Source organism: Sprattus sprattus (assembly GCF_963457725.1).
Source record: "Sprattus sprattus genome assembly, chromosome: 13".
Taxonomy (NCBI): Eukaryota; Metazoa; Chordata; class Actinopteri; order Clupeiformes; family Clupeidae; genus Sprattus; species Sprattus sprattus.
In genome coordinates, this window is record NC_137911.1 from 29,816,131 (window position 1) to 29,826,130 (window position 10,000).

The 10,000-nt window shown below is 47.9% G+C and overlaps 1 protein-coding gene across 1 annotated transcript in view; it reads right to left on the reverse strand.

The window, feature by feature from the left end:
* greb1 (growth regulating estrogen receptor binding 1) overlaps positions 1-10,000 on the reverse strand; it is a gene marked incomplete at both ends in the record, with an annotated part of 33,783 nt that overhangs the window by 12,021 nt on the left and 11,762 nt on the right. Inside the window, 9 exons of the mRNA XM_080849707.1 lie at positions 2,309-2,424; positions 2,688-3,027; positions 3,642-3,778; positions 4,565-4,748; positions 6,061-6,241; positions 6,894-7,091; positions 7,577-7,687; positions 7,997-8,125; positions 9,678-10,000. The exon at positions 9,678-10,000 is cut by the window's right edge and continues 28 nt beyond it. Of these exons, the coding sequence (XP_080705833.1) occupies positions 2,309-2,424; positions 2,688-3,027; positions 3,642-3,778; positions 4,565-4,748; positions 6,061-6,241; positions 6,894-7,091; positions 7,577-7,687; positions 7,997-8,125; positions 9,678-10,000 (1,719 nt within the window). The remainder of the gene's footprint in view (positions 1-2,308; positions 2,425-2,687; positions 3,028-3,641; positions 3,779-4,564; positions 4,749-6,060; positions 6,242-6,893; positions 7,092-7,576; positions 7,688-7,996; positions 8,126-9,677) is intronic.

The following is a 10,000-nucleotide window of genomic DNA, read 5'->3' on the forward strand; positions in this document are numbered from 1 at the left end:
TCTGGCTCTCTGCCCTCCATAGGCTGCCCTGTCACGCTGAGTCACAGTGGGGGCAGTGACTCACTGTTTTTCCAGGAAGCAGGAAGCAGCGGTCATGACGAGGGTGGCAGTAATTATCTCCTGACAGCTGGCTGGTCAAGCTGACCTGCCTGTTATTACTGAGAATCACGACCTCTCTCCAGTCCCGGAACTAACACACACACACTTGAGAGTCCCAAGGCTCTTTCCTCCTCTCCTCCTTTCTTCTCTCTAGTCCTCCACTTCTCTCTTTTATTCTCTTCCCTTCCTTTCTTCTCTCTAGTCCTCCACTTCTCTCTTTTATTCTCTTCCCTTCCTTTCTTCTCTCTAGTCCTCCACTTCTCTCTTTTCTTCTCTTCCCTTCCTTTCTTCTCTTCTCTCTAGTCCTCCACTTCAGTCTTTTATTCTCTTCCCTTCCTTTCTTCTCTCTAGTCCTCCACTTCAGTCTTTTATTCTCTTCTCTGTAGTCCTCCACTTCTCTCTTCCACTCCTCTCCTCCTCTCTTCTCTTCTCTCTAGTCCTCCACTTCTCTCTTCCACTCCTCTCCTCCTCTCTTTTCTTCTCTTCTCTCTAGTCCTCCACTTCTCTCTTCCACTCCTCTCCTCCTCTCTTTTCTTCTCTTCTCTCTAGTCCTCCACTTCTCTCTTCCACTCCTCTCCTCCTCTCCTCTCTTCTCTTCTCTCTTCCACTCCTCCTCTCTTCCACTCCTCTCCTCCTCTCTTCTCTTCTCTGTAGTCCTCCTCTCCTCATCTGTCTCGAGAACAAAAACACACTCAAGTGCCCCCCCGCCTGTGAGGTGACGTGAGTTGTGACGTGACGTGACGCTCCTGAGCCCCTGGCACTCAGTGCCTCTGGCCTGCAGTCCGTCTGCACTATCACAGCTTACCCACAAGACACTGCAGGACAGTAAATCCACCCCAAAAGCCAACTCAACGGCATCATTAATCATCCTAGATTGAATGTTTGGATGAAAGTGACAGCTGCACATATGGATAAAGGTGCTTTCATAATAGTATACCATCTGACACACATAATGTAATCTGTGCAGCCTCTTACCTAAAGGCTACACTGGTACAGCAGCCACGTGGAGTAATGTAGTATGCTGTGTGATGTGTGTAGTGGTGTAGTATGATGTGTGATGTGTGTAGTGGTGTAGTATGATGTGTGATGTGTGTAGTGGTGAGGTATGATGTGTGATGTGTGTAGTGGTGTAGTGGTGTAGTATGATGTGTGTAGTGGTGTAGTGGTGTAGTATGATGTGTGATGTGTGTAGTGGTGTAGTATGATGTGTGATGTGTGTAGTGGTGTAGTGGTGTAGTATGATGTGTGATGTGTGTAGTGGTGTAGTATGATGTGTGATGTGTGATGTGTGTAGTGTTGTAGTATGATGTGTGATGTGTGTAGTGGTGTAGTATGATGTGTGATGTGTGTAGTGGTGTAGTATGATGTGTGATGTGTGTAGTGTTGTAGTATGATGTGTGATGTGTGTAGTGGTGTAGTATGATGTGTGATGTGTGTAGTGGTGTAGTATGATGTGTGATGTGTGATGTGTGTAGTGTTGTAGTATGATGTGTGATGTGTGTAGTGGTGTAGTATGATGTGTGATGTGTGTAGTGGTGTAGTATGATGTGTGATGTGTGATGTGTGTAGTGGTGTAGTATGATGTGTGATGTGTGATGTGTGTAGTGTTGTAGTATGATGTGTGATGTGTGTAGTGGTGTAGTATGATGTGTGATGTGTGTAGTGGTGTAGTATGATGTGTGATGTGTGTAGTGGTGTAGTATGATGTGTGATGTGTGTAGTATGACCTGTGATGTGTGATGTGTGTAGTGGTGTAGTATGATGTGTGATGTGTGTAGTGGTGTAGTATGATGTGTGATGTGTGTAGTATGACGTGTGATGTGTGATGTGTGTAGTGGTGTAGTATGATGTGTGATGTGTGTAGTGGTGTAGTATGATGTGTGATGTGTGATGTGTGTAGTGGTGTAGTATGACGCGTGATGTGTGTAGTGGTGTAGTATGACGCGTGATGTGTGTAGTGGTGTAGTGTACAGTGTGATGTGTGATGTGTGTAGTGGTGTAGTGGTGTAGTATGATGTGTGATGTGTGTAGTGGTGTAGTATGATGTGTGATGTGTGATGTGTGTAGTGGTGTAGTGTGATGTGTGATGTGTGGAGTGGTGTAGTATGATGTGTGATGTGTGTAGTGGTGTAGTATGATGTGTGATGTGTGGAGTGGTGAAGTATGATGTGTGATGTGTGTAGTGTGCAGTTTGCGTCTCCGTGGTTACCGTGGCAGTGACTCTCCCAGGGGGTCCATGCCCGTCAGGATGAGGATGCAGGGGAGCGCCTCTAGCTCCAGGTAGGTCCGCGGCGTCCAGTCAGGGTCCTGGATCTTCATCCACACCTGAGCAGACAGGACGAGATGCAGGAGAAGAACTGAATACATTTCCCAGCCATCACCTACTAACACACACACACACACACGCACACACCCAGCCATCACCCACTAACTGAACTCTAACTGAAACGCAGAGAACAGACACAGACACACACAAACACACACACACACACACGCACACACACACACACACACACACACACACACACACACACACACACACACACACTCACACACACTCACACACACACACACACACACATCCCCACCTTGAGCTGTTCCAGGAAGTGCTTCCCCAGGGAGAGGGCGGCGCTGGGGCTGCCCAGGATGACGTCGAACTGGTTCTGGAGGCCCAGTTGGTCCCGGACGTGAGCGAGCCGCTGCTGGGTGACCAGCGCCAGCGCCTGGGACGGCACGCGCAGCATCACCATGTGCCCGTGGTTGCTGGGGCAACGCTGGGTGGAGCTGAGCAGGCATTGGACGATCTCCAGGGTCTCCACGGAGGTGTGCTTCTGCAGGTGGGACTGGCCCGCCGCCACCATCAGGGCCACGGAGTAGTGCTGGATGAGGATGTGGGTGCGGATCACCGTGCTGTGCAGCTTGGGGAACCTGCACACAGGTAAGGACAGGTGAGGCCATGTTCTCGAAGGAAAGGAAGAGGAGTGGAGAGGAGGAGGAGGCGGAGGAGGGGAGTGAAGAGGACAAGAGGAGAGGAGGAGAGAAGGGGAGGGGAGAGGACGAGAGGAGAGGAGGAGAGGAGAGCAGAGGAGGGGAGGGGAGGGGAGGGGAGGGGAGGGAAGAGGACGAGAGGAGAGGAGGAGAGGAGGGGAGGGGAGAGGACGAGAGGAGAGGAGGAGAGGGGAGAGGAGGAGAGGAGAGGAGGAGAGGGGAGGGGAGGAGGAGGCCATGTTCTCTGAGTGACGAGGAGCCTTACCTCTCCTCCACAGCGGAGGATGGTTCAGCTCTAATCTGACCTAACTATCACCATAATCTGACTTTATTGTCATCCTAATCTGGCCTGGATAGAACTCTTATCTGGCCTGAATACCACCCTGATCTAGCCTGAATATCACCCTGAATATCACCCTGAATATCACCCTGAATATCACCCGGATCTAGCCTAACTACCACCCTAATCTGGCCCTGATCTGGACCTTTAAATCAGTTGCTGCCTGGGCTGGTAGTAGCTAGGGTTATCTCCCTGGTGTCCAGTGGAGCCTTACCTCTCCTCCACAGCGGAGGCCATGTTCTCGAAGGAGCTGTCGAAGCGCAGGAGGGGCAGCCCTGCTCCGGTGTGTGTGGACTCCAGCAGCTCAGAGATGCCAAAGTACTTGGTCTTCTCATTGTACAGATCCACGTCCTGGAGGGAACACACAGCACAGGAGAGGGAGATAAAGCTCTGCATGCAACCACACACAAACACACACACACACACAAATGTTCAAACACAAACAAACGCTCACACAAACAAATGTTCACAGACAAACAAACGCTCACACAAACAAATGTTCACAGACAAACAAACGCTCACACAAACAAATGTTATACCAACATCAACACCACACTTGATTTGCTGTCATGTCTAGTATGTTATGTAAGGGATAATGTATAGAACGCAGGTCATTGTCGGAAAAATAAGCCCCTTCAGGGTGAAGCAACACTCCTTCGCGAAGTTCTATACATTGTCCCGCTTATTATACGGCTACTTGCCAACACGAAAAAATTACTTCACACAGTGTGTTTTCTTTACAATTTATTTGTTACCATTAGTATTAAAAAGCGGAGAATCGGTAAATAACGGACCGCAGAATGTTGGGAAGCCCCATTCAAGTGAATAGAGCATTCTACAGCATTAAGAAAAGCCGTGTAATAATAAAAGTTAGCCACTGTCTGTGGCTCTGAGACTGGTGAGCCTGTGAGTGCAGAACACAGCATGCAAATCCTTTGAAAAACGACAAATAGACTTTATGTGAATAGACTCTGAAATCTTGGACTGACATGTTCAGTCTCTAGCTAAGAGGTTTTAGTCAACGACTTCACTGTCTGCTAACGAAGCAAATGTTTTTAGCCTCACAACATGCGCGACGACACTGATCAGTCAGTTGGCAGCTTGATGTTTCTGTGTTTCTGTGTTTGGTGCGCTTACGTTGTTAGACGTGGAGGGCCAGTGGACCTCGTTGTACGGGCTGATGCGTGTGTACTGGGTCTGCAGGGCGAAGGGGAACGAGGTCACGTGGAGCGTCAGGATGTTGGGGGCGTCGCGGATCTGACGGCAGTTCAGCAGGCTGTCCACCAGTCCCTCACGAGAACCCGCCCCGCTGAAGTGGGAACTAGGAGAAAACAACCGCAAGGTTCACAAGGGAATATCCAGACAGAAGAAATCCATCTAGATAGAAGAAATCCATCTAGATAGAAGATAAATAGAAGGTAGATAGAAGATAAATCCATCTAGATAGAAGGTTAACCCATAGCAATACTTTTTAACTCTTTTAACTGTAAAACCTAAGCAACAATACAAAATATTATATTCAAATATCAAATATAAACATTGTTCAAACTTAAAACTATATTATATAATTTCTATATAAAACTATATATATATATATATAAGAGGCGTTGGTTGTCTGAAGCCTCTGGGGTTTCCTCTTCAGTGTGCGTATAAATAAAATGGAATTGAACTGAATTGAATTGTTAACAGTCTCACCTGTGCTATGCTGGTTTGGGTAAGACTATACTTTATTTTTCTCATAACAGAACAATCCTCATTAATTACATTAATGAAGGTTTGCTACTTAGAATTCTAAAACTAATTGTTCAAATCCTTGATTGTGATTGGCTAAAAGACGTTGTAAAATCCAGCATTACCTTACAATTTGTCCTCATAACATTCTATGATAACATTCCATATTACTGCGCAGTGAATGGCAAGGCAAGGCTGTGTATTCATATATCGCATTTCATACCCAGTGTTCCATCTGGCTGTTGCGTTGCTTCAAGGGTTGCATGGCAACGATTTATTTAGGAACTATATTTTTTAGTGGCGGAAGAATGACGGTTTATCATTAAACTATTGTTTCTTAAATTGAATTGTCTTTATTTATGAAACCATATCAAATATTTGTAGTAACAGTTTTAGAAAAGCAATAACCCCCGCAAGTCCGTGGTTTGCGCTAATTTTAGAACGGGTAAGGGGATTTAATGGCACTCCGTTTCGCGTCGTGCCTAACAACTCCTCTTACCTGTTCTAAAATCAGCACAAACCACGGACTCGCGGGGCTTATTGCTTAAACATATAATGCTCTGAGTACCTGCTGAGGTCCCAGTGGGCGTGGTCGTGCACCAGGATGTAGAGGGTGTAGGGGTTAGGGTTAGAGGTGTGTAGTGTACCTGCTGAGGTCCCAGTGAGCGTGGTCGTGCACCAGGATGTAGAGGGTGTTAGGGTTAGGGTTAGGGTTAGAGGTGTGTAGTGTACCTGCTGAGGTCCCAGTGAGCGTGGTCGTGCACCAGGATGTAGAGGGTGTAGGGGTTAGGGTTAGGGTTAGGGGTGTGTAGTGTACCTGCTGAGGTCCCAGTGGGCGTGGTCGTGCACCAGGATGTAGAGGGTGTAGGGGTTAGGGTTAGGGTTAGAGGTGTGTAGTGTACCTGCTGAGGTCCCAGTGAGCGTGGTCGTGCACCAGGATGTAGAGGGTGTAGGGGTTCATCTTGGACTTCTGGATGAGGCTGTCGATCTTGCCCACCGCCTCCTGGTCCAGTTTCACCACATACTGCTCCGCCTGCTTCAGGGTCAGGCAGTCGTGGTCCAGACCCAACTCATGCAGCACACCTGCAGACGCAACAGGGCTGTTACAGGGCTCCGCCACCAGGGGGGGCTTTACTTTTCATTTAGAGCAGGGGTTTTCAACTGCTTTTGTCCCAGGGACCACAATTCTGACTAGAAAGTAATTTGTGGCCCACTGAAGTGCCGCGCCCGAATGTTTGTAACCACCGCCACCACGCCCTCTCCCAAACCCCTGATTTAGACACTTCCAAAAGAAGTATGACTGCTGTCCACTCATCCACTGTATTTGATTTGATTCTATTCTATTTGAGAATATAATCAGGAATATAATGGACGGCTGATTTGATTTATAACTCCACAAAGCAGACCCACCTGTGGGCCAACACACACCTATGACCATCAGTAAACAGAGGCACTACTCTGTCTTTTCATATTTGTATCTAATGTTCAGTACTTATTGTTAAGTTATGTTATGTTATATCATGTTGGAGTACTTATATGTTTATATGTTTATATGTTATGTCTTGTTATGATATGGTAGTGTGGTATGGTGTCATGTCCTAAGAATTTTAGTGCCCAGTCCAACTCTGTTGTTCTGTGTATCTGACAATATAAAGACTTGACTTGACTTGACTTGGCATGGTTCTTAAACTCACCTGAGACCATCATTAAACAGAGGCGTGGTTCTTAAACTCACCTGAGTTCCACAGGTGGAGGATGATCTGCTGGAACGTGACCTCGGAGGGGGGAATGCAGATGAGGAACTCCACCTTGTCGAAGGAGCCGAGGTCCAGGTTCTGGGTGCTGGAGTCGGCGATGGCACACACCTGAGACAGAAGCTTCCGGGCCACAGCCAGCTGGACCGCACGGATCTCGTGCCACTCCACATGGTACTCTGAGCGGAAGGAACACAGCCTGTTAGACCACACACACACACACCCACACCCACACCCACACACACACACACACACACACACACACACCCACACCCACACCACACACACACACACACACACACACACACACACACACACACACACACACACACACACACACACCCACACACACACACACACACACACACACACACACACACACACACACACACACACACACACACACACACACACACTTATGGATGAAGAGGAGGGAGAACAGCCTGTTAAACTTCACTTATGGGTGCAGGGTAGGGAGGCAATACTTTACATTTCTTATAACAGAATAATCCTCATCAGAACAACATTTTACTCTAAAGAGGGTTTGCTACTTGGAAACATATAATGCTCTGAGTACATCTACAGACTTCTTCAGGTTGTCCTCCCACACGGCCACGGCAGACTCACCTGGGTATGTTGAACACACCTGTGTCTGCAATCTCACCTGGGCATGACGGTTTGGGGCTGTCTCCGGCTGAGTCCCTGCTGCTGGTCAGAGAGGAGTGACTGCAGCTCTCCACACTGGTCTTCTCCAGCAGACTCTCCATGTCTCCATCTGACCCAAGGACACGCACAACGTTTTCAATATATTGATATTGAAATGTATTGTACATTAAATAACATATATTATATAGTCATAATGTATAAGCATTCTGTAATTATTCAAACAACACACATTCTGCACGCCATGAGAAAAAAAGTAATTTCAATGATCCCTTAAGGGCAGCAAAACTCTTAAACCGATATGAATGAGGAAAAAAAAAAAAAAAATTCTAGAATCCCACATATTCTTCCCTTCTAGAGTCCTCCACAAGGTTCCCCCTTCTAGAGTCCCACAGGGTTCTCCCAGGCTGCAGGCTCTTACCGGGTCCCAGCGAGTTGAAGCAGGCCTTGAGGTCCGTGGTCATCCCGGAGTAGACCTCATAGCTGATCTCCTTCAGGCTGTCTGCGGGGGACAGCATGCTCTCTGCCAGAGCTCTGGTCTGGTGTTTGCCTGGGAGAGGGGAAAACAACACATAACCACAACACTTAACCTCTCACGGACCAGCATAACACATAACCATAACACACAACCATAACACTTAACCTCTCACGCTCCATCATAACACATAACCACAACACTTAACCATAACACTTAACCATAACACATAACCATAACACACAACCATAACACTTAACCTCTCACGCTCCATCATAACACATAACCACAACACTTAACCATAACACTTAACCATAACACATAACCATAACACATAACCACAACACTTAACCTCTCACGGACCAGCATAACACATAACCATAACACTTAACCTCTCACACACAACCATAACACTTAACCTCTCACGCTCCATCATAACACATAACCACAACACATAACCACAACACTTAACATCTCACGCTCCATCATAACACATAACCACAACACTTAACCATAACACTTAACCATAACACATAACCATAACACATAACCATAACACTTAACCTCTCACGGACCAGCATAACACATAACCATAACACTTAACCTCTCACACACAACCATAACACTTAACCTCTCACGCTCCATCATAACACATAACCACAACACATAACCACAACACTTAACATCTCACGCTCCATCATAACACATAACCACAACACATAACCACAACACTTAACATCTCACGCTCCATCATAACACATAACCACAACACTTAACCATAACACTTAACCATAACACACAATCTCTCACGCTCCACCACATCCACATGATTAGGCCTGAGACAGACTGGGCAGCTTAGCTGCAGTAAAAATAACACATTACCTCTCACACACCGCCACATCCACATGCAGTGAAAAGTCGATATATGCTAACTCAGTTTAAAGCGGCTTCCCTCTGAAGTAAGGGTTGATGTATCTGACGTGTCAGTACCCAACAAGAACAATTCATAATATGTGTCATACTGTGACAAAACTGTGAGATCATAGAGGATTGAAGGCCGGGCAAGGGAAAATATTTGTTGAGATCAATACATAAAATGAGTTGAAATGAATATCTGGATTAGACCCGCGTTGACGGTTGAGCTGAGAGATCATCCCCAGTGGCACTCACCTGTAACCACCACGCAGGACTCTCCCCTTCTAGAGTCCCCCTCAAGATTCTCCCCTTCTAGAGTCCCCCTCAAGATCCCCCCTTCTAGAGTCCCCCTCAAGATTCTCCCCTTCTAGAGTCCCCCTCAAGACTCTCCCCTTCTAGAGTCCCCCTCAGGATTCTCCCCTTCTAGAGTCCCCCTCAGGATTCTCCCCTTCTAGAGTCCCCCTCAAGATTCTCCCCTTCTAGAGTCCCCCTCAAGATTCTCCCCTTCTAGAGTCCCCCTCAAGACTCTCCCCTTCTAGAGTCCCCCTCAAGACTCTCCCCTTCTAGAGTCCCCCTCAAGACTCTCCCCTTCTAGAGTCCCCCTCAAGACTCTCCCCTTCTAGAGTCCCCCTCAAGATTCTCCCCTTCTAGAGTCCCCCTCAAGATTCTCCCCTTCTAGAGTCCCCCTCAAGACTCTCCCAGTGACACCCACCTGTGACCACCACGCAGGACTCGATGTCCTGGCTCTGCCCCGTGCAGATGATGACCACGTAGTTGGTCTGGGCCAGCTTGCCGTCCACCAGCCTCTGGAAGGTGTCCTCCAGACCCTCGGCCAGCGAGGAGGCCGTGTCCAGCACCAGCACGCCGTCTCCGCAGGAGCTGGCCGCCAGCTTGGCCAGCCAGGGCAGCTGGGACGGGGTGAGGGGCTGGGCCAGGCCCGGCAGCTGGGCGGGCACCTGTGGGTGGGTCTGATGGTACTGCCGGATCTCCGTGAGGTGGGACTCGCGCCAGGAGCGCATGAAGATCTGCTCCAGG